This window comes from Ictidomys tridecemlineatus, chromosome 10, assembly GCF_052094955.1.
Source record: "Ictidomys tridecemlineatus isolate mIctTri1 chromosome 10, mIctTri1.hap1, whole genome shotgun sequence".
Lineage (NCBI taxonomy): Eukaryota > Metazoa > Chordata > Mammalia > Rodentia > Sciuridae > Ictidomys > Ictidomys tridecemlineatus.
Genome location: NC_135486.1, coordinates 113520614 through 113545913, shown reverse-complemented (window position 1 = coordinate 113545913; position 25300 = coordinate 113520614). Strand labels below are relative to the sequence as shown.

At 37.0% G+C, this 25300-nt stretch overlaps 1 protein-coding gene across 1 annotated transcript in view; it reads right to left on the bottom strand.

Annotated features, from left to right (window-relative positions):
• Positions 1 to 484: 484 nt before the first annotated feature.
• Positions 485 to 25300, bottom strand: part of LOC144367627 (cytochrome P450 3A19-like) — a 92197-nt gene continuing 67381 nt past the window's right edge. Inside the window, exon 5 of the mRNA XM_078024715.1 lies at positions 485 to 649. Within this exon, the coding sequence (XP_077880841.1) occupies positions 485 to 649 (165 nt within the window). The remainder of the gene's footprint in view (positions 650 to 25300) is intronic.

Sequence of the window (25300 nt, the reverse complement as noted above, 5' to 3'; positions counted from 1 at the left end):
AGAAAATTAAATTCATACTTGTCTGCACTAATGGGACTCAGTAACTGTGACATTTTAATAGCCAGACCAGTGTATCAGTCTTGGTGATCAGATCCTGGAACAAAAATACCATATTTCACTATAGGAAGCAGGGCTGGTTAGAAAAAATACTGATTCCAGGTTAAAAATTGCAAAAGTCCAAGGTGAGCCTTTAACACCTTTTTGTGTAAAAAGCAAGAAAACATTCAAAAAAGGGTGGAAGAAATCCCAGGCCCACCCAGCCGACTGGCAGACATATAACAGAACTCAGACCTATCCCACCTTCATCTTGGGCCTCTATAAGCACCACCATAACCTTACTCATGCAGTAGTCTCCCACCTTGGAAGAACAGGTAGGGCTTGGAAGCAGCTGCATTTCAGAACAGGGAGCCCAAAGCCACTGTTAGGCCCACTTTTTATCCCCATCTTTGAAAGTAGTTGCATCCATCTTGAGACAACCCCAAAGCTATCTTGAGTTATCTCCAATATTGCCACCATCACATTTAGTTGCATTAGCATTATCACGGGACATTGGCTGGGGCCCAGAAGTCCATATCAAAGGCGAGGTACAAGTAATCTTCAGGGACAATATAATATTATAGGGTAGAAACTGTAATAACTCAGATTTGCACTGCAAGAAAGGAAGACACATACACAACATGAAAAAAACAAGGGAGAAAATTGCCCCAAACACACCAAGATACTATAATAATAGAATCCATGGACAGTAAAGTTGATTAAATGTCAGAGAAGGAATTAAGAATATACATAATTAAAATAACCTACAATGTAAAGAATTACCTAATTGAGAAAATATAGGCAACCATTGATCAAACCAACAAAGAGATAAGGGAGGGAAATACAGGTAGCAAAAGAGTACTTCAAAATAGAGAGATTCTGAAAATAAAATCAGAAATCAAGGAAACAATCAACAAACAAACAAAAACTTAACAGAAAGCATAAACATCAGATTGGATCACTTGGAAGACAGAATGTGAGATAATAAAGAAAAAAATATACAATCTTGAAAGTAAATCTGAGCACAGTGAGGATAGTAAAAATCCATAAACAGAAACCCAATAATTATGGGATAACATCAAAAGACAAAATATAAGATTTATTGGGATAGAAGAAGGGACAAAGATTCACCCCAAAGGAATGCACAATCTCTTCAATGAAATAATATCAAAAAATTTCCCAAGTATAAAGAAGAAATTGGAAAATCAAATACAAGAGGCCTATAGAAAACCAAATGTACAAAATTATAACAAATCTACACCAAGATGCATTATAATGAAAAGGTCTGGCAAACAGAGTAAGGATAAAAATTTCAAAGCCATAGAGGAAGGAATGAGATCACATATAGGAAAAACAAATTAGGATCTCTGCAGATTTTTCAATCCAGACCCTGAAAGCTAGAATATCCTGCAAAAATATATACCAAGCTATAAAAGAAAATGAATGCCAACCAAGAATCATATTCAGGAAAATTAAGCTTTACATTTGACGATGAAATAAAAACCTTCCATGAGTAATATAAGTTAAAAGAATTTACAACTAGAAAGAGTGCACTACGGAACATCCTTGGCAAAATAGTCCTTGAGAAGAAAATGAAAAACAGAAATGAATATCAGGAAAGGGAGTTATTACACTAAAGAAAAAATCAGCCAAAAGAGAAACCAAGTCAATTTAAATACCAAAAATAAATATGAATGACTGGGAATACAAATCATGTCTGAATAGTAACCCTCAATATTAATGTCCTTAACTCACCAATCAAAAGACATGGAGTGGCAGGTTGAATTTTTAAAAAAGACCCAACAATATGCTGCATTCAAGAGGCTCATCTCATAGGAAAAAGCATCCACAGACCAAAGGTGAAAGGTTGAAAAAAAACACATGCACATGGACTGTGGAAACAAGTAGGGGTTTCCATCCTCATATCAAATAGACTTCAAGCCAAAGTTAATCAAAAGGGATAAAGAAGAACATTTCATACTAATTAAGGAAACCATACATCAACAAGACATAAAAATTATAAATATGTATGCCCCAAGCAGTAGAGCATCTATGCTCACCAATCAAACTCTTCTCAAATTCCAGAGTCAAATAGACCACAATACAGTAATTCTGGATGATTTTAGCATGCCTCTTTCATCACTGGATAGATCTTCCAAAAAAAAGCTAAACAAATAAATTATAGAACACAATAATGCAATCAGTAACTTAGACTTAACAGACATATAGAGAATAGTTCATCCACCAATGAGTGAATACACTTTCTTCTCAGGGGCACATAGATCCTTCTCTGAAATAGACCATATATTATGCCACAAAGCAACTCTTAGCAAATACAAAGAAGTAGAGACACTACCCTGCATTCTATCAGATTATAATGAAATAAAATTAGAAATCAATAATAAAATAAAAAAATAGACAATACTTCAAAACCTGGAGAGTAAATGTTATGCTACTAAATGAACAATGGGTTGTGAAAGAAATCAAAGAGGAGATTTAAAATTATTAGAGGTTGTGGCTCAGTGACAGAGTGCTTGCCTAGCATGTGTGAGTCTCTGAGCTTGATCTTTAGAACTGCTTTTGAAAATAAGTAAAATAAAGACATAATGTCCATGTACAACTACACAAAAAAATCTAAAATAATTTTAAAAATTCTTAGAGGTAAATGAGAACACTGACATAACATATTGAAATCTCTGGGACACTATGAAGGCAATACTAAGAGGAAAGTTCATTGCATGGAGTTCACTCCTTAAAAGAAGAAAAAAATCTACAAATAAATGTCCTAAAATTAAAACTGAAATCCCCCATAAAAGAACAACAAATCAAGCTCAAAATCAGTATAAAATAGGAAATAATTAAAATCAAATATGAAATCAATGAAAGTGAAACAAAAGTAACAATTAAAAAAATTGACAAAATAAAAAGTTGGTTTTTCGAAAAAATAAATAAAATCAATAAACCGTTAGCCATGCTTACAAGGAAGAGAGAGCAAACTGAAATTACTAACATCTGTGATGAAAAAGGTAATATCATGATGAACACGATAGAGATACACAAGATAATTAGAAACTATTTTGAAAATTTGTACTCCAGTAAAATAGAAAATATCGAAGGTATTGACAAATTTCTAGGGTCATATGATTTGCTCAAAGTGAATCAGGATAATATTCATGAGTTAAATAGATAAATTTTAAGGAATGAAATAGAAGATAGAATCAGAATCCTCCCAACCCAAAATAGCCCAGGACCAGACAGACAAATAGCTGAGTTCTACAAGACATTCAAAGAACTAATACAAATACTCCTCTAACTATTTCATAAAAGAGAAAAAGAGAGAGCACTTGAAAACTCATTCTATTATGCCAATATTACCCTGTATCCAAAATCAGACAAAGACACATCAAAGAAAGAAAGCTTCAGATCACTATCTCTAATTAACATAGATGCAAAAATTCTCAATCAAATTCTGGCAAATAAAATACAAAAACATATTAGAATGATAGTGAACTATGATCAAATAGGGTTAATCCCAGGGATGTAAGGTGGGTTCACCATAAATATAAATGTAATTCATCACATCAATACAATTCATTCATTATAAAATGTAATTCATTACATTAATAGACTTAAAGATAAGAATCATATGATCATCTCAATAAATGCAGAAAAGACAAAATACAACACTCCTTTGTGCTCAAAACACTAGAAAAACTAGGGATAACAGGAACATTTTCAATACTGTAAAAGTTATCTATGCTAAGCCACAGGCTAACATCATTCTAAATGGATAAAAATTGAAAGCATTCCCTCTAAAAACTGGAAGATGACAGGGATGCCTTTTTTGCCACTTCTATTTAACATAGTTCTTGAAAATGTAGCCAGAGCAATTAGACATATTAAAGAAATTAAATAGATATGGATTAGAAAAGAAGAACTCAAAGTATCACTGTTTTCCAACAACATGATTGTATGCCTAGAAGATCCAAAAAATTCCACCAGAAAAATTTTAGAACCAATAAATGAATTCAGCAACGTAGCAGGATGTAAAATCAACACCCATAAATCAAAGGCCTTTCTTTACATTGGTGACAAATCCTCTGAAATAGAAACTAGGAGAATCATGCCGTTTATAATGGCCTCAAAATAAATAAACAAATAAATAAACAAACAAATAAATAAATGAATGAATAAATAAATAAATAAAATACTTGGGAATCAACTTAATGAAAGAGGTGAAAGACCTCTAAAATAAAACTACAGAACACTAAAAAAAAATTGAAGAAACCTCAGAAGATGGAAGATCCTCCCATGGTCCTGGATAAACAGAATTAATATTTTCAAAAATGATTATATGGCCAAAAGCACTATAAATATTTCATGCAATCCCAATCAAAATTCCAATGACATTCCTGATAGAAATAGAAAAGGCAATCATGAAACTCATCTGTAAAAATAAGAGAACCAGAATACATAAAGCAAACTTTACCAAGAAGAGTGAAGCAGGTGGCATCATTATAGCAGAACTTAAACTACAGAGAAATAGTAACAAAAACAGCATGGTATTGGCACCAATGGTACAAAGTAGAGGACACAGAGACAATCCTACATAAATACAGTTATCTCAAACTAGACAAAGGAGCCAAAATTGTATTGGAGAAAAGATAGCCTTTTTCAAAAAATGGGGAAGGGGAAACTGGAAATCCACATGCAACAAAATGAAATTAAACCCCTATCTCTCACTATGTACAAAACTCAACTCAAAGTGGATCAAGGACCTAGGAATTAAAGCAGAGACTCTGCACCTAATAGACAAAAAAGTAGGTCCAAATCTTCATCATGTTGGATCAGGCCCTGAATTCCTTAATAAGACTTTTATAGAGCAAGAATCAAAATCAAGAAGCAATAAATGTCATGAATTCAAACTGAAAAGCTTCTTATAAATGATGTGAATAGAGCGCCTATAGAATCGGAGCAAATTTTTAACCACATACACATTAGATAGAGCATTAATCTGTAGGATATATAAAGAACTGAAAAAAATTTAACACCAAAAAAACCACATAATCCTATAAATGAATGGGCCAATGCATTGTTTAAGACCTGGTACATATTACATTTCAGTCCTAAGCACAGATTAGCCTATTGATATTGATGTCAGTTTTTTAATGATTCTATTTGTGTGTTGTATATACTATTGGGGTTTGTTTTGATTTTACAAGCATAAAATATAATTTGCTTCACTTTGGTCCCTATTGCATTGACTTTTTCTCCTCTCCTCCTTCCCCCATTCCACTTCATTTGATCTATTTGTGTTCTATTTATTTATAGCTTTTAAATTAGTGTTTGTAGATGTACAAAAAGGTGAAATTCAATGTATGCAATACATTCATTTTTGGACATAGCATAATTTGCTAAATTTAATTTTATTTTTTTCTCTCTTTTTCCCATTCTCCTCCCTTCCCCTCAATCCCCTTACTCTGCAACACTGGTCTCCCTTTCACTTTAATGGGATTCCACTCTCCTTTTTATTTCTTAGTTCAGTATAGCTTCTGCATATGACAGAAAACATTTAATACTTGTCTGTCTGAATCTGGTTTATTTCACTTATCCTGATATTCTGTGGTTCCATACATTTCCTATCAGATGACATAATTTCATTATTTTTTATGGCTGAGTAAAACTCCATTTTGTCTATTTTAACATGTGTGAGCTATTCCTCATGTAAGCAGAGCAGGTGGAAAGTCAAATTAGATTTAGTCATAACATTATCTCAGAAAAACACATGTTTTTATAACATAGAAACATATATTTTCCATAGGAATGTGTTTCCAAAAGAAAATAAAAATGATTAGGGTTTGGGTGGACTAATTAAGTTCTTTATACTTATGAAATGATATTCCAAACTTTCCTTGTTGAATGAATGTTGTTTCACATGCATTCAAACCTTATCATATTTTGCCAGTGAGAAGTCCACATTTTCAGGCTAGTGTCAGGAATCCCTGGGGATGTACAGACCAGAGGGATGAGAAGAGTTGCTTGCGGTGGTTATAAGTTTATACAGAAGGTTGACACTGAGAACAGATAAAAGAAGAATGACCTGCTTGTGCTGCTTAAATTCCTACTCTTTCTGTTGATTTTTAAGAACTTTGAAGATTTATCACCTAATACTTAAATCCTCAGACCAAGTAGATACAGAATATTAGATAATATTCCAATTAGATGGATAGGTCATCTTATGGTGACATCAGATGAAAAAAACTGGTGTTATTTCCAAACAATCAGGGGATGTGTTTCATCACTAAAGTGATGGGGACTCACAGGTAGTAGTGTCACCTGTTATAGAACTGTTCCTCTCTTAGCTACCCAAACTTGATGTCCACCCATTTATTCCTCTATTCACCAAAAATCAGGAGGCCATATATTCTGACTTATCATCCAAAAGGAAAAGCTCAAATCATATTTTGGTGTTCCTAGACCTTGAATCTTCTCTGGCATTGCACCAAGGGATTTGAAAGTCTATGTGTCCATGCAGGCCAATGTTTTCTTTTCCTTTCACATCCATTGGTTTGGGAAAGCAGACTTTCTAGAAAGCATGAACCTCTCTTTTGTCAAGAATTTGGGTAACTTCTGTCTACTGCAATATTCTTGTAGGGACTGCACAGCAACATGAATACACACTGGTGAGACCATCAGCTCCATCTTGTCTATGTTCCATCTCTCCTTGAGAGGCCATCTTCCCAACAGAATTAGTACAGTTCGGCCTTAAAGTACAGTGAAGTTGACTGACACAGAGACAACTTTTCTTGGTATATTAACAAGGCAGGAAGATGAAGTGGTTACCAAAGACTCCCCAGAGAGGATCATGCAGAACCACAGCAATCTCACCTAGTTCAACTCATCCAACTTTTCTTGATGCCAGGAGTAAAACCTTCTGCTGGATATCAGGCTACAATAGTGAATAATACCCAGACTGGGCCCTTGAGACGCTCAATGTCTGGTTCAAGGAAACACTGGTAGAAACAAGCAATATGCTAGAAGAGTAGAGAAGACAACAATGGAAGTGTGTGCAGAGCACAGAAATTGCTTCAGAGGAATAAGTGCTGTTGATGGTGGTGATGGTGGTGGTTTGTTCATTTCTTGGTTTGTGAGAACTTTTTTCTTTTGTTTTGAACTGGGAATTGAAACCAGAGGTGATTCTCCATTGAGGTGCAGCCTTTATTCATTTATTTTTATTTATTTGCTTATTTATTTTGGTACTGCGGATTGAATCTAAGTGTGCTTAATCACTGAGCCATATCCCCAACAATTCACTATTTGTTCTAATTAGTTATACATGACAGTAGAATGCATTTTGAGGCATTATACAATAATGGAGTATAACTACTTTTTCTTCTGGTTGTACATGACACAGACATACACCAGTCATATAACAATATATGCACACAGGGTAATGAACAGTTCTTTCTACTATCATTTATATATATATGATGTTTAGGGGTTCACTGCATTTCTGAAGCTGGTTTTGAACTCATGATCCTCCTGCCTCAACCTATAGAGTCCTGAGGAGAACAGACAAGGAATAAGTTGCCCTACTCTTTGAGATTAGTAAGGAAACACTCTACCAAAATAGGTTCTATAAGAGCTGGGTTTTGGAGGCTCAGCAGGAGTCTTTTATGAGGCACAAAAATATTCTAGGCAGAGGAACCTGTGTGGGCAAAGATATATGGATGGAGCTTGTGTTGACAAAGGTCTCATAATTTGTACATACAGCAGGTATAGGACTGGGGCTCTGCTCAGAGGTAGAACTCTCATCTACCATGTGTGAGACACTGGGTTTGATCCTCAGCATCACAGGAAAATAAAAATAATGTTATTGTTTCCACTTATAACAATAACAACAATAACAACAACAGCAAAAAGAAAAGCAGCTAGGTTCCAGGAACATATAAGATTAATCCCAGTGGCTTCACTTGAGTTTCTCATAATATCACATAACCAATGGCATTATTGATTATACAGTGATTTATTGATTTTTCACAAAATAAGAATTGAAAGAATTATGGGAGTCCCATGCTAGGTACAAAATTCAGCTTTGTCCCAGGGTTTTAATAAAGTAACTTTCATAACAGTAACATATAATTGAATAAAGCCTTTATTGAAGTGCACTAGAGGCCACTGACCAGAACTTAAAGCTGTTCCCCCCCATCAGCCCTGAAGAATTGCAAGGGTGCTCCTTACAAGCCTGAAAACCACAATGTTTTGGGATGTTTTGGGGTCTAGCCAATGCAAGCAAGCCAGGTTATAGAAGCAGGAGAGTGAAGTCAAGTGATGGGAAGCCTCACTAATAACAGTAAGTCTAGTAACCCCAGATACAGAAAAGAGCCCTGTTACCCTAGTTACAGAAACAATGCCCCACTAGGTAGCTCCATGTTCTTAAAGGTTTCGATAGCAAAAGGAAAAGAACAACTTGACCCAGTCATGAGTCTTTTACTTGGCATGATTGTTTTACAGAATGTAGTCACAAACCAAAATGGAGTCACATTTGCTTTTACTATCACGTTCCTACTGGTTTTAGTAGGTTTGATATCAATCTTGCACATCATTAGGATTTAGTTTCTTTTTCATCCTTCTGTGTCTAAGGGACCATAATAGGCTCGCAGGACCATAAGTCGAACCTCATCTACACTCTTGTGTAATAGGCAGAGCCCTATAGTAGTCTGTTGAGAGCCACAGCCAAAGGGGCCCCAGCAAACTTCCAGCTGCCGGCTGATGATCCAGCTGCCAGCAAACTTCCAGTTGCCGGCTTATGATTGGCTCACAGTGGCCCCAGCAACATCTAGCTGATTGGCTCCTCTGCGGTGATGTTCATTGGGCTGTTTCCCTGCCCTTCAGACTGCCAGCTGATGATTGGCTCACAGCGGCCCCAGCAACATCTAGCTGATTGGCTCCTCCACGGAGCTGCTCATTGGGTGACTTCTTTGGCTCTGCCCACGCAACCCAGCCAATCGGCCTCAAGAGCAGGAGGATTGTGGGAGGTGGAGAGGCTGGTGTGGGGGGGAGAGGCTTGTGGAAGCCGGTGGTGGCAGTTGGGCTCTGAGGGTTTTTCCCTGGAGCTGTTTTGTTTGGCGTTTGTAGTTCTAAAAATAAAGTTAGTTTCTTTTTGACAAGTGGCTCCTGATTTGTGCCAAGCCAGACTTCGGCATTTGGTGGCTCGCACGGGGAGCAACTGAGGGTAAGTAAACTGCTCGCCCCTGAGGGCAGGGCGAGAGGATGGGGAGCCATTCTAAGATTCCTCTTTTGTTTTGCTTCATTTTTGTTTTAAGTTGCCTGTCCCTGGAGATGAGTGAGAGGGAAGAAAAACCACTCACATCTGAGGAAAAACTATTTGCGTCTGAGGAACAGATAGGGAGAAAGGACGGATGCATATGTCAGGAGGATAGAAAGGCTGTTATAATGATTTTGTGTGGTTCCCTTTTTATTGGATTCTGTCTCAGTTTTGTTTGGCGTCATCTTGTTGGGTTGTATTATAGTAGAAATACGGGATCAGCAATTAGTAAAAAACAAACCGAAAGAGTGTTAACTAAATTGTTAGAGGAAGGAAGCTTCCCAGTAAAATCAAGAGCAGTCAGGGCATACGTTGATATAATACAAAAATATAGCCCATGGCTTTTTAAGGAGGAGCTGTTAGATATATCACAATGGAACCATCATGGTGAAGATTTAAAAAGAATAGAAAAGAACAACCCAGGGACTCTGCCAGTTGGCACATTGTCATTGTGGACGTTGGTATCTGGTTTGCTTAGTCCAAAGCCTTCAGTTCAGACAGAGGTAGAGGAAGAAGAAGACATATTGATTCAAGTAGAAGAGGAAGTCTCTCAAGTTAGTCAGAAAGAGGAAAAGATTCAAGTAAAAGAGAAGGTCTTTCGAGATAGTGAGACAGAGGAAGGAAGTTTAGAGCAGAAAAATCTATCAGGGGAAAAGTTAAAACAGGAGACTGCTAATAAGACCTTTTTATTAGAGAGCGTAAGTGTCCAACCAACAGCACCACCTCTACAGGAGACTGCTACTAACAGCATTCTATCACCAGAGGGCGTAAGTGTTCAACCAATAGTGCCACCTCTACAGGAGACTGCTACTAACAGCATTCTATCACCAGAGGGCATAAGTGTCCAATCAACAGCACCACCTCCATATGCTAAGAGACTCCCAACCCCCGCAGTTGATAGTTGGGATCCTGAGACAGGATCTCAAGTATGCCCTGTATTTGAGGTAGGAGGGCAGCGAACTTACCAGGGTTTAAATTTCAAATCAGTGAAGGAGCTAAAAGAGGCTGTAACAACCTATGGTCCTCAAGCACCCTTCACTGTAAGCTTGGTCGAATCCATTACCAACTTAAGCATGACGCCAGCAGATTGGGCTAGTATGTGTAAAGCTGTGCTAAATGGAGGACAATACCTGTTATGGAAGGTTGCCAATGAGGAATTTTGCAAGGAGATGGCTAGTCGAAATGCAGCAGCTGGTTATCCTCAGAGAAATCTAGATATGTTGTTAGGAAAGGGACCTTATGAGGATTGGCAGCAACAAAATGCATATGATCCTGGTGTATATTCACAAATTGCTGTAGATGCAGTCAGGGCATGGAAGACTTTACAAGAACATGGAGGTTTACAAGGTCAATTATCTAAGATAATACAAGGAGCTAATGAACCTTACGCTGAATTTGTAGATAGGCTTATTCAAACAGCTACCAGAGTTTTTGGGAATACAGAACAAGCAATGCCATTAATAAAACAACTGGCTTATGACCAAGCAAATCGTTGGTGTAGAGATATCATTAGACCATGGAAATAGGAAGATTTAAACACATATATTAAATTATGTAGAGACATTAATGAACAAGGGCAAATTGTGGCAGCTGCAGTAAAACAAGCTTTAGATGCCAGAGACATTAATGAACAAGGGCAAATTGTGGCAGCTGCAGTAAAACAGGCTTTAGATGCCAGAGACATTAATGAACAAGGGCAAATTGTGGCAGCTGCAGTAAAACAGGTTTTAGATGTCAGAGACATTAATGAACAAGGGCAAATTGTGGCAGCTGCAGTAAAACAGGCTTTAGATGCCAGAGACATTAATGAACAAGGGCAAATTGTGGCAGCTGCAGTAAAAAAGGTTTTAGATGCCAGAGACATTAATGAACAAGGGCAAATTGTGGCAGCTGCAGTAAAACAGGCTTTAGATGCCAGGCCAAAAACATGCTACAATTGTCAACAAACAGGACATTTTAAAAGGAATTGCCCCATAGGAGGAGGATTTAACAAAACTAGGTATCAAACAAGTAGAATACCGGGTATTTGCCCACGATGCCGTAAAGGGAGACATTGGGCTAATGAATGCCATTCTCAAACCACCATAGAGGGTACTCCATTATATTGGGCTAATGAATGCCATCCTCAAACCACCATAGAGGGTACTCCATTATCAAAAAACGAACAAGGACAAGGTGTTTATCCACAATATCGTGAACAAAGGCATCGGGCTTCGTTGCCAAAAAATGGACAGGGGGCCCCAATGCTCCGGGGCCCCAAACCACAAATATACGGAGCACTGGAGGAACCCAGCAACCCCATCAAGGTAGTGCCCAGCACATCAGATCCCTCATCAGACAAACCAGAGGGAGCGCAGGGTTGGACATCTGTGCCTCCACCAAATCAGTACTAACTCCAGAGATGGGAGTTCAAATCATTCCCACAGGGGTAAAAAGACCTCTTCCCAAAGGAACAGTAGGCTTATTATTGGGACGCATCTCTTCTACTCTAAAAGGACTTTTGATAAGTCCTGGGGTAATTGATTCCGATTATGAAGGTGAAATAAAAATTATAGCCAGTTCTCCAAAGAGTATATCAGTAATTTCACCAGGAGATAGAATAGCACAGTTACTAATAATACCAAGCCTACATGATAAATTTTCCAATCATGCTGTAGAAAGAGGTTCCAAGGGATTAGGCTCCACAGGTGTAGATTGGGCTATGCTTTCTTTAAATTTAGATTCTCGCCCCATGCTAAAACTAAATATTCAAGGACATGAATTTAATGGGCTACTGGATACAGGTGCAGACCTTAGCATCATCTCTCATCAAGAATGGCCAAAACATTGGCCATTACAACAAGCCACTCAATCGCTTCGAGGCCTAGGAGTGGCGACTAATCCCGATAGAAGTGCAATGCTATTAGTTTGGAAGGATCCTGAAGGATGTGAAGGAACTATACAGCCATATGTATTGGATCATTTTCCCGTAAATTTATGGGGACAAGATGTCTTAGATCAATTAGGTTTGACATTAACAAATAATATCAATCAAAATGCACCCACTATTATGGCTAGACAAGGTTTTAGGAAAGGAAAAAGATTAGAAAGATAAGAACAATGTATAGCAGCACCAATACAAATAGATCAAGGAACAGACAGACATGGGTTGGATTTTCACAAAGGGCCACTGAGACAATAAAAATTACATGGAAATCAGAAACACCAGTATGGGTTTCTCAGTGGCCCTTGACTAAAGAAAAGACACAAGTAGCCCATGATCTGGTCAAACAACAATTAGCGGAAGGACATATACAACCTTCTGTATCTCCCCATAATACTCCCATTTTTGTCATCAAAAAGAAATCTGGTAAATGGAGATTACTGCAAGATTTAAGAGCCATTAACAATGAAATGGTCATTATGGGACCTGCTCAATCGGGGATTCCTCAATTGTCTGCTTTGCCAAAAACTTGGTATGTTTTAGTTATAGATATTAAAGATTGTTTTTTTTCAATTCCAATTCATCCTGAGGATAGTCCACGTTTTGCATTTACTATCCCTGCACTAAATCATGAAGGTCCTGATCAGAGATATGAATGGAAAGTACTCCCTCAAGGGATGGCTAACAGCCCAACTATGTGTCAAATTTATGTTAACAAAGTAATCCAGCCACTTAGAAATCAAAATCCTGAACTACAAATATTTCATTATATGGATGATGTATTATTAGCACACAAAGCTAAAAACACATTGCTAGAACGTTATGCCACACTTACAAACTTATTAAAAAATTATAATCTAGAGATAGCAATAGATAAAGTACAATTAAATTTTCCAATTAATTATTTAGGAGTTCTATTATCCTCAACCATGGTCCGTCCACCAAAAATTCAAATACGAGTAGATCAACTCAAATCACTTAATGACTTTCAAAAGTTATTAGGAGACATAAATTGGATAAGGCCTTATCTAGGTATTCCAACAGGAGAATTGGGACCTTTATTTGATATCCTAAAAGGTCCATCAGATCCAAATTAACCCCGAATGTTAACGCCTGAAGCAAGAAAGGCATTAAAAATCTTTGAAACATATATGGAAAATATGCATTTGGATAGAATTGATATAAGTTTGCCTTTATTATTTATTGTACTACCAACAAAAAATATTCCTACAGGAGTATTTTGGCAAGAAGGTCCATTATTATGGATACATTTATCTTATTCTCCTAACACTATTCTTACTAGATATCCTGAGGCTGTAGGACAATTAATACTCAAAGGAATAAAAACAGCAAAGGCAGTGTTTGGAATTTCTCCCCATAAAATTATTACTCCATATACTATGAATCAAATTGATGAATTAGCTAATGAGTTAAATACTTGGGCAATAATAATGTGCAAATCTAATGTTTCATTTGATAACCACTTACCATCTAATCCTTTATTGTCTTTTTGGTCATTGCATCCTGTAATTTTTCCAAAAATGACAAGAAAAACACCTATCATGAATGCTCCAAATATATTCACTGATGGGTCAAATAATGGTACAGCAGCAATAGTTACACCTGATCAAACTTTTACATTTTTAGTACCCAAACAATCAGCTCAAAAGGTAGAGCTTAATGCAGTATTACAAACTTTTGTGATGTTTAAAGATTCTCTATTTAATTTATTTTCTGATAGCCAGTATATAGTTAATGCTATAGTATCCCTTGAAGATGCTGGTAGGATTTCCCCTTCTTCTACTGTTTTCTCTTTGTTTTCCACTATACAAAGTTTAATCTGGGACAGAAAAGATCCATTCTTTATAGGACATATCAGGGCACATACAGGATTGCCTGGAGCCCTTAGTTTGGGCAATGATTTAGCAGATAAAACTACACGTGACATACATATTTTCTCTATACTAGAAGAAGCTATAAATTTTCATGAAAGATTCCATGTCAATGCTAATACTTTACAAAAGCGTTTTAAAATAACTAAGGAACAAGCTAGACAAATAATAAAACAATGTCAAAATTGTGTGACCTTTTTACCACAAGTTAATCTTGGAGTCAATCCTAGAGGATTGATGCCTAACCATATTTGGCAGATGGACGTCACACACTTGCCAGAATTTGGAAAATTAAAATATTTGCATGTTACAGTTGATACTTCTTCTGGATTTTTGATGGGCTCCCTTCATGCCGGCGAAAAAACTAAAGATGTTATAGCTCATTGCTTACAAAATTTTGCCACTGTGGGCATTCCAAAACAGTTAAAAACAGATAATGCCCCTGGTTATACGTCTACTTCTTTTAAACAATTTTGCTCATCATTTGGCATTACTCATATAACAGGAATCCCATACAATCCACAGGGACAAGGCATAGTTGAAAGAGCTCATCAAACTATTAAAATGTACTTATTAAAGCAAAAAGATGGAATTGGGAAGGGGTATATATTCCCCAAAGATAAACTTAAAATAACCCTTTTTACTCTAAGCTTTTTAAATTTGGATTCATCAGCACTTAGTGCTGCAGAAAGGCATATGTGTCCAAAAAATGTACATAAGCCCAAGGTACTTTGGAAAGATATTCTAATAGGACAATGGAAAGGTCCTGACCCAGTAATTGTCTGGAATCGGGGGTCTGTTTGTGTGTTTCCACAGGAAGAACAGCAGCCGATTTGGATTCCAGAGAGATTAACCAAGGTTCTGACCCAGTGATTGTCTGGAGTCGGGGGTCTGTTTGTGTGTTTCCACAGGAAGAACAGCAGCCGATTTGGATTCCAGAGAGGTTAACCAAGGTTCTGACCCAGTGATTGTCTGGAGTCGGGGGCCTGTTTGTGTGTTTCCACAGGGAGAACAGCAGCTGATTTGGATTCCGGAGAGATTAACTAAAATCCTGACCCAGTGATTGTCTGGAGTCGGGGGTCTGTTTTTGTGTTTCCACAGGGAGAACAGCAGCCGATTTGGATTCCAGAGAGATTAACTAAAGCGATTTCTACAGACCAAAAAGAAGATGATTTAGCTCAAATCCATAATAGCTGATTTCCAAAACTCCAATTTGGCTATCCTTACATCTGCGACAGAACCAGGATGCTTTTTTCAATATCTATTTTATTATTGCCCTTTCCCATATCATGAAGTTCTATTTTTATTTTATGAGCTCATACAGACCTAGGTTAATGTTTTGCTGATAAGTTCTATTTTTTTTGACTATAGAGTTTTTAAACATTGCAATAGAGATTTTACCTGTAAAAAGTTATAAGGCCTTTACTATTATGTTATGTGTTGTATGTATTATATTATGTGTGCACACTTGTGTTTTGTGTTATATGTTTGAATGTACGTATGTCATATCATATATGATGAGTGCTCATGAAAAGATGGATCCAAATATTTTTTTTTTATTCACGTGATTTAAATGGTTTAATTTAAATTGGGTAAATAACTGTTAAGAATTGTTTTAATATGTAAACAAAAAAGGAGGTTAACAGATCTGTTTGTTTACTCTCACCTTTCGTTTTCATTATATTTAATAATTCTCTTCACTATAATGTAAATTGTTAAGAAAATTGTTTTCTTTTAGTGCCTTCTGGAATGTTACACAATTTTTTCTTTAGCTATTATTGCCAGAATTTCTATCTTCATCCCAGTGCCGATAAAGATAATATAAATTGTTAAGAAAATTGTTTTCTTTTAGTGTCTTCTGGAATGTTACCTAATTTTTTTTTTAGTCATTATTGCCAGAATTCCTATCTTCATCCCTGTGCCGGTGAAGACAAAGATAAAACTAATCTACAGTTTCTGCAATAGCCATCACTGAACTGATTACAGAACTTGCACTGAACTGCTTACAGAACTATGTGTCACTTGTATGCATTGTGAACTATCTGTTGGTGCAGCGACTTGTGGTAGTGTTGGGGTATTTTTGCTGATGATATCATCGGTGGTACAATTTTCCCAAAAGGAGCCGTCAATTGACTTGGTATATCTTCCTCCCTTCTGCTTGTCATGATCATTCAGCTAAAATTTGGGGGTCAACAGAGGTGAGGCAAAGAACCTCACCCCCCCCCCCGCTGAGACCTCTCCACAGGTGTGGCTGTATACTGGACCGGTAGTCAATGACGGGTAAGATCCAATTACAATGGTACCAACCTAAGACAGGAGGCTGACGCCCTGAGGTCAGCTCATCCGAAGACGGGTAAGGACCATATGTAGTATTGGACAACCTAAGGCAGGCACGGTCCATAAGTCACATGCTTGTTGTTTAAACAGAGAAGGGGAGATGTTGAGAGCCACAGCCAAAGGGGCCCCAGCAAACTTCCAGCTGCCGGCTGATGATCCAGCTGCCAGCAAACTTCCAGTTGCCGGCTGATGATTGGCTCACAGTGGCCCCAGCAACATCTAGCTGATTGGCTCCTCTGCGGTGATGTTCATTGGGCTGTTTCCCTGCCCTTCAGACTGCCAGCTGATGATTGGCTCACAGCGGCCCCAGCAACATCTAGCTGATTGGCTCCTCCACGGAGCTGCTCATTGGGTGACTTCTTTGGCTCTGCCCACGCAACCCAGCCAATCGGCCTCAAGAGCAGGAGGATTGTGGGAGGTGGAGAGGCTGGTGTGGGGGGGAGAGGCTTGTGGAAGCCGGTGGTGGCAGTTGGGCTCTGAGGGTTTTTCCCTGGAGCTGTTATGTTTGGCGTTTGTAGTTCTAAAAATAAAGTTAGTTTCTTTTTGACAAGTGGCTCCTGATTTGTGCCAAGCCAGACTTCGGCAGTAGTCCCAATCAGGAGAAGGACTAGGGGCTCAACTATGGCTGAGATGATGGTAGTCAGCCAAGGAGACAATGAGAAATAGTTTTGGAACTAATTACCTTAAGTTTCATATGTTTTGTGTTTCTTTCTCACTAGCACCAAACTGTTTTTTATTTTCCCAGAATGGTTTGCATAAAAACAACACATTTTTCCTAGGGCCACACAAAGTCCTCTTTGTTTTAGAAAGAGATGATCTAGACCACATCTGTTTGTAATACTATTTCTGTCAGAGAATCGAGTGAAAATTCTAGTTTTGAGACTGACATTTTTAGTTCTCTTAAATCCATATCTTTTTGATGACTGAGGGACTTAAAATATTTAGAGTCTCTGATAAGAGCTGCAGTTCCCAAAGCAGTATACTGATCCAGCTATTCAAATACCAGCCAGGAGGGGAACTAAAATGGGGGCAGCCTTCTATGTTGATAAATCAGTGGGCCCTGGCCTTTTAATAAGCACAGATTATTTTCCTTTTTCTCCATCAAAATAGTAGGTTACATAGTTCAGAATTATTGACAGTTTTGAGATTTAGGCAAGAAGTTTGAAGTGGGACTCAGGAAGCACAATTTTAGGCGAACAGGGAGTTGTAGCACTTATAATTTGGGTTGTGGAAGCAAGTGTCTCTTTCTGGGAGATCACCCAGGGTGATCTTGGGTGTAGTTCCCCAGGTACAACTTCCTGAGCTAGACATACTGGCAAACATTTATAGTGACCATGATTTTTTCTCTAATATTAGGCACCTTTTACTGCTGTATGGGAAAAGGGCGATGACTGTTCTAACCGCTTCAAGCTGAGAGGGAGCAATGTGCAGTGGGCAAGCAGTTTGGAGTCCCTTTGTAGAAACTGAGAGGGTCAAGTAGTCCATGGTAAAAATCTGGTTCAGGAAGAACAGATTGTAAATTTACCTGGGGGTAAGCACTTCTATGAGAGAAACAAAAAGACATGAGTACTGAAATAAGATTAATGCAAAATAGCAGTTGTAGCATCTGAAATCTTTTCATGAATACTATGAAAATAATAGAAATTAATAATTGTTTACCAGGAGGCAGAAGACCTGAGAAATTGTTCCCATAACAAGGCCTAACAAAGCCTAATAAGGCCCTTTTTTAGGGACATAAATCTTTAACATTGTCAGAATTATCAGGAATGTAGACACAACATTTTGTTAAGTTAGTTAATGTCATCTTAATTTTTGTAAAATATCTTTATTGGCATGACCTCTACATTTGAGATTTATTTGTTACTTAGGGCTTGATAATTATACTAGCAAACATTGATTAAATCTATTTGTGTATGAGGTTAGGAAAATATGTAGGCCTTAAACTGACTAAAAACTGCTGACTGGCAATTTTTATCATCAGGCATTCTTGCCTAAGAATTTTACTTTTGTTGCCTCCAGTCTTACTTATTTTGGGGGGTTTTAACACAAGCGTACATTTTATGTTACATTAAAATAACTGTAGTTTATTTTAAAAGCCCAGGAATGGCTGTGCTTTGGTTTTCAACTGTTTTTGTTCTGTGTTTAAGACCAAGCTGGTCAAACTGACCTTTTTCCTATCTATTGGTAAGAGTCAGCTGAGTTTCCTAGGAGGACACTCTTGAGGAACTTGTGAGCAGCATTTCAGCTCTGCTAGTGCCATCTGCATTAGGATGGGTCAAGGTCTTGCTGACCATGTGGCTTCCCTTGGAAACATCAGGCGTGTCTCCCCTTATTAATGATCCTCCTCTTTTGCAGCATGTACACTCATTGACTTTCTATTCTTCAGTTGTCTCATTAATCTTCCTTAGCAGGAGGTGATGTGGCCCAGAGTCGCAAAGCTCTTTCCCCTGTCCTGGGTTGAGGGTTACTCAGAGTGCAAGAGCCAAATATTGGTTTTCTTGGCCCCTTTATTTTAACATTAATTTTTAAGTTTGAACTTTAACATCTAGGAAGTCAGTTTTATCAGTCTTAAACTGAGAATATTCTGTTTTAACTTTAATGTTTATAACTTTAGAGTTTTTTCACATAACACAATATCTTAATTTTATTCATTAACTTATTGAATGATGAGGATTGAACCCAGTGACTCACTCATGCAAGGCAAACACTCTACTGCTGAGCCATAACTTTAGCTCCTTTACAGTTAGTTTTATCTCTTTTAATTATTATCTGTCTACAGATGATGGCTTAATATCTCAAACTAACTTAGGTTGTGTGTTCATGAAGTTTTACTTCTATAGAATATTAACAGGCATCTGTTATTGTTAGTTGCAGAGAAGGCTGAACAAATGTTAGCTTGGCTTGTTTGCCTCAAGTCTGAAAACTTAACCCTACTCAAGGTTGAATACTAGACTTTCACCCATCTGGTATAATGAAAACCCACATCTGAGCCCTGTCTATTCTGCCTGAAGGCACAAGATGACACCCCTAGCAACTACAGTGATACAATCACTGTATGCCTACAAGGCAGCTTGTAGACCCAGAGGGCCCATTAGATTTTGGTTATAAAATCTCTCTCTTTCTAGGTCCCCCTCTCTTGTTCTCTATTTCTTATCTCACTTTTGTTCTCTCTCATTCTCCCTCTCATTCTCTTTCTTTTTCTTTCCCTCTCTCATAGCCTTTGTTTTCCCCTTCTCTCTCTCTCTCTCTCTCTCTCTCTCTCTCTCTCTCTCTCTCTCTCTCTCTCTTTCTCTCTCTCTCTCTCTATTTCTCTCTAGCACTTTTCTTACTGTCTCTTTTTTTCTCCCTATTAATCAGACACTTCTACAATAAAGGTGTCTTGGCTGTTCTGAGTGTCATGGTCAATTTTTTTTTTACTTATAATGAAAATACAAAGTGAAATTAACAATATTAAAAACATACCTTGCTTGTATATAATTTTGAACCTTGGCTGAATTATATATTATATTTTTATTTGAAATCATAGTAATCTTTTAAATAAAATCAATCTTTGAATATAACTCTAAATTAACTGAAATCTGGCCTAATTTGAAGTTACTTTGACATGCTGTAAGGTGGAAGGCAGAGCCTTATTTCAAGTAAGGCAGGGCTCTTCACAAATCTTAGGTGAAGTGTTTTAGTTCTAAAGCTGATCTTTGTCTCTCTTTTTAGATATTATTTTATAAAGTTTACATATATTGTTTTCTGACTCTGTATGAATGTTAGCTAGCACAATATGACATACATCTGAAACATTAATTCAGAAAAGGCTGAGCGCTCTTCTTTAATGTGGAATTGTGGAAAAAATCTTTTATAATATTAACTTTTCAACTATCAGGCTCTCATTATCTTTTATAATACCTGCTGAGGGCCATTACCAAGTAGGAATGACGCATCGAAATTTCCTTGCCAAGCATACCCCATGCTGCTTAGAGGACATTCGATGGGACATTGCATGCATGCATTAATAAGGTGACCTTGCTCAAGGACCAAGGCAGATCCGGGTTTAGAGCTGATCAGGTTTGAGGAAGTAACCGGCTCCTTGAGTTTAAGGCATTGCCAGTTTAAGATAATGGGTTTTAGGGAAGTTGGAAGTTGAAGATTATTGCTGGGATTAGGGTGTTCCTGCTGCTTGTTCCCGTTGAGTTCTCGTGAGATTAAAATGGGATTGGGAGATAGCCTTGTGCAGTAGGTGAATGGTGCGGGAGACTGCAGAACACGTTTGCCCCTTTACCTGTGTGGAGGCGGTGTGAGAGCTGGAATAAAGAATTGCTGTTTGAACCTACAAAGCTGTGAGTGCCTCGTGATTCTGGTGCCAAGCCGAGACATTGGCCTTGGCAAATACCTTTAAATTTTTATATCCCAGTGTAAAAGGTAACATAAGGTTTGGTTACAAAACATCAAATAATATAAATAAATCCCCAGTAAAATCTATTATCCTTATAACTTTAAATTACCATTATAGTAAATTTTAGTTTGAAGAATACCAACTTGATAAAATGTTCCTTTAAACCTTTTACCTGACAGACTTGCATACCGAAAGATATGAACCCATTAAATCTGTAAAGAAGAGTAATGTACCACACTTTTTCAATGTTTTATATTAACCAAGGTTAGCTTTTAAAGAAAAATCTTGACAGTGGAATGTAGAACAATACTTTAAAATAAACATTGCTGTTTAACCAAGGTTATTTGTTGTAGGGGATAAAATTCACAGAGACCATGTAATTAATATTTTTAGAAGGTTTTGTCATTTTAGCATATAAATATATCAGTACATTAATATTTGTCTGTAGGGAATGATCTTGAATAGTCTTAAATATTTGTGTTACATATATAACCAACTTATTTACATATAAACCTTTTAATATTTATTTTTATTTTTAGACCTTTATATTACTTAATTAGACCCTTTTGTTGTTAACTTAGATGTATTAAAATTATACTTTACCACATAAAGACTTTTTACCTAGAACTATTTTTAAAATATTTCTAAACCTGACTTTTTTCTCTCTTTTAAGATATTATTTTATAAAGTTTACATATATTGTTTTCTGACTCTGTATGAATGTTAGCTAGTACAATATGACATATCTCTGAAACATTAGCTTATTTTTTAAAACCTATTAGATTTTTACTAAATATATTTTTATATAGAACCTTTTAATAAATTTAATCCATTGATCCTTGTTTCTATTTATACCTTGAAATAATCCTTATACATTCCTGAATGAAGAAAAATTAATCTATTTTAATAAGATGAAATATTTGTTATTTATGGTACTTTAATTGAAATGTAGTTGAAAGCTCTTGACTCCTTGTATGTAGAATTATACCTATTGGGACTTTTAATTTATTGTAACCTTGATCTTATGATAACACAAAATCTTTTTTTAAGAGAGGGAGAGTGAGAGAGAGAAAGAGAGAGAGAGAGAGAGAGAGAGAGAGAGAGAGAGAGAGAGAGAGAGCGAGCGCAAATTTTTAAATATTTATTTTGAGGATTTTGGTGGAGACAACATCATTATTTTATTTTTATGTGGGGCTGAGGATCTAACCCAGTGCCCCAGTATTCCAGGCACATTACTACTTGAGCCATATCCCCTGTCCAACACAAATATTTTTTTTAAAAAAATTAAATTTACCACCTTATGAAAACACCAACATTGTTTAGCTATTTTGCCTTATGGAATTTAAAAAGTTAAGAGTACTTGATATTATATTTAACAGTTAGCATTTTAAGTTTGTAAAACAATTAAATATTTATAACAAACACATCCATGATTACTTTTATATATGTTTAGGTATAATTTATGGTTTTTTTAAGAAAACAAGGTATCAGACAAGTGCATTAAATAGTTTTAGTAATCATTTTTTCCTGTTGAAGAAAAATCCTATGGGCTGGGAATGTGGCTCAGGCGGTAGCGCGCTCGTCTGGCATGCGTGAGGCCCTGGTTCGATCCTCAGCACCACATACCAACAAAGATGTTGTGTCCACGGAGAACTAAAAAATAAATATTAGAAATTCTCTCTCTTTCTCTCTCTCCTATCTCACTCTCTCTTAAAAAAATCATAGAGACAATGGATATCAGACACTTTATAAATATTAACGTTTTAACTGCTGTTTAACCATCTAGAAAAAAAACTGTGCATTAGTAACGTTAAAGCCATTTGTACTTTTATTTATTTTTCCAATTTAAATTGAACCTTTTAAATCATATTAACCAAAGGTATTTGAATCTATAGTTAAATTTTAATTTATGACCTCAGATGTCAATTTTTCTTGGTATCAAATATATGTAGACATGGCAATACATGTAGATGGACAGTATACTGGTGAACCCACACAAAGCAAATAAACAAAAGCCTTGTAGCTTATTTTTAAAAACCTATTAAATTGAGAGTTAACCCTTGTAAATTGGCCTTAGAATAAGTAGAGTGTAATCAGAAAAACATATTAATCAAGGCATATTGGATCAAAATGATCAATTTAACAAATATAGAATTTTAAAAGTTTTCTGACCTTTTTTTTTGAGGAGGTCCTGTTCATCAAAGCTAAAAAAGTTAAGGTAATATAGACAAATGAAAGGGTCTTATTTTTTTCCTGAAGGAACTTCCCGAAGATGCAGCTTCATTTGTCTCTTTGGAAGAGTCCCCCAGGTTGGGGTTCCATTCTAAACTTGTTTTTCTGGTTTCTTGGATTGTGGCCACCAAATTTTAGCCTGATATTGAAAAATCTTTGGACCACTTTTTTTAATAGTTGGGAGTTATTCATGCTTGCAAATACTGAGAGACAAAATCCAAATTTCCTAGACCAAATTTTGCTTTTTATTATACAACTTATGAATAATAATTTTATACAACACTTTAGTTTTAATCTGTCCTCTGTAAGAACTGACATGATTTACCTAGTTGGCCACTTGACCTAGTTTGTAAGTGAATGCAGTCTTCAGAATGCTTTTTTTTTACTTTTAGGTTTTACTTTTGACAATTTTTTTAGTCCTGTTGGCAGCACATTACATTTTAATAAAAACTGTAGTGAGCAACGTTAAAACCATTTTAACCATTTTTTTCCTCATTAGAAACAAATTTAGGTAGAAATTAACATAGAACACAAAGGGAACAAACCAAAACTAACCAACAAACAAAATTTCTGAAAATTGTTAAGAAAATAAGTCAAAGGGGTACAAGCAGAGATCTCTATAGAGCTTCCTTGTCCCATTATGATGGTGAAGGGAAAGAGTCCTGATGGGAGAAGAGCAGTTGTGAGATCAAAAAAAAGGGCCCATGTACAACACAGGAACAGATAAGCACAAGACACATGGCTGGCAAAAGGCACTGGACAAATGACAAACAGAAAGGCAGAAGCGATAGCAATGAAAAACAGCAGAACAGATGCAGGACAAGCAACAATCAGTAAGTAACACAGCGAGACCTCTAATGGGGCAGAGACCACATCTCATTCTGCCCTCAGGAACAGATGAGGCCCCACAGGGAGGCCTCCAGTAGGACAGAGACAATGTCTCTTCATGCTCCCAGATACAGACAGATGAGGTCACACCGGGAGTCCTTCACTGGGGCAGAGAAATTACACATCCTGCCCCAAGGCACAGGTAAGAGCCCACTGGGAGGCCTTCAGGGAGACAGTGACAACATCTCATCCTGTCCCGGGAAAGATGTAAGCAACTGCATCCAATCTGGCCTTTTCCCCAGAGGAGTCCAGTCACCATATCTGACAGGCCAGCACGAGGAGCATCCTAGGATGCTATAGCCCCCAGATGGTATAGTTAACGCTTCATACTGGGGTTTCATAAACTGACTTGCAGACCACTCTTGTATAATCGAATCAAGCGTTTATTAAAGCACACTAGTGGCCACTGAACAGAATATAAAGCTGTTCCCCTGATCAGCCCTGAACAATTGCAAGGGTGCTTCTTATAAGCCTGAAAACCACACAAGGGATGTTTAAGGGTCCAGCCAATGCAAGTAAGCCAGGTTAAAGAAGAAGAAGAGTGCAGTCAAGCTGCAGGAAGCCTAACCAATCACAGTTGGCTCAGTCACCCCAGTTACAGAAACAGAGCCCCGTTACCCTAGTTATAAAAACAATGCCCCATTAGGTAATTCCATGTCTTTAAAGGTTTTGATAGCAAAAGGAAAAGAACATCTTGACCCAGTCATGACCCTTCTACTTGGCAGGGTCGTTTTATAAAATAAAGACACAAAACAAAATGGAGTCACATTTGCTTTTACTATCACAGTATTTAATGGCAGGATTTGTACAGAATATCTGAAACCTACACTGCCTTAAACATTCTCCTCTAAAAAGCAGCAGCAAGTTCTTATTGCAACTGTCTGAAACACATTATGGGTTCTTATTTTATATTGCATATTTTCTTCTCAGTCAACAGGATAGTTTCTGAACTTTGGAGGGTCCCCCTCCATGTAGATGAAAGGGAAAGTTCAAAAGTTTTATTACCAAGTTGTAAGAAAAAATGTCCACAGAGGCTCTCAGTGGGCCCTCTGTGATTGAATAGACTGCGTTAAGCAAAATCTCTTCATCAAAGTAACTTGAAAATATTACTCCTTTTTAGACTGGGAAATACTACATTAAGGAAGGGACAACATACCAAAGAGACATGCAAATGAAATGCCCTGGCAGAATGCCAGGTTGCATTTTGCAGGAGCACTCAAGTCTGGGAATGTGTATGGAGTATAAATCTAAGAATTCGGGCATGAAGTCTCAATATC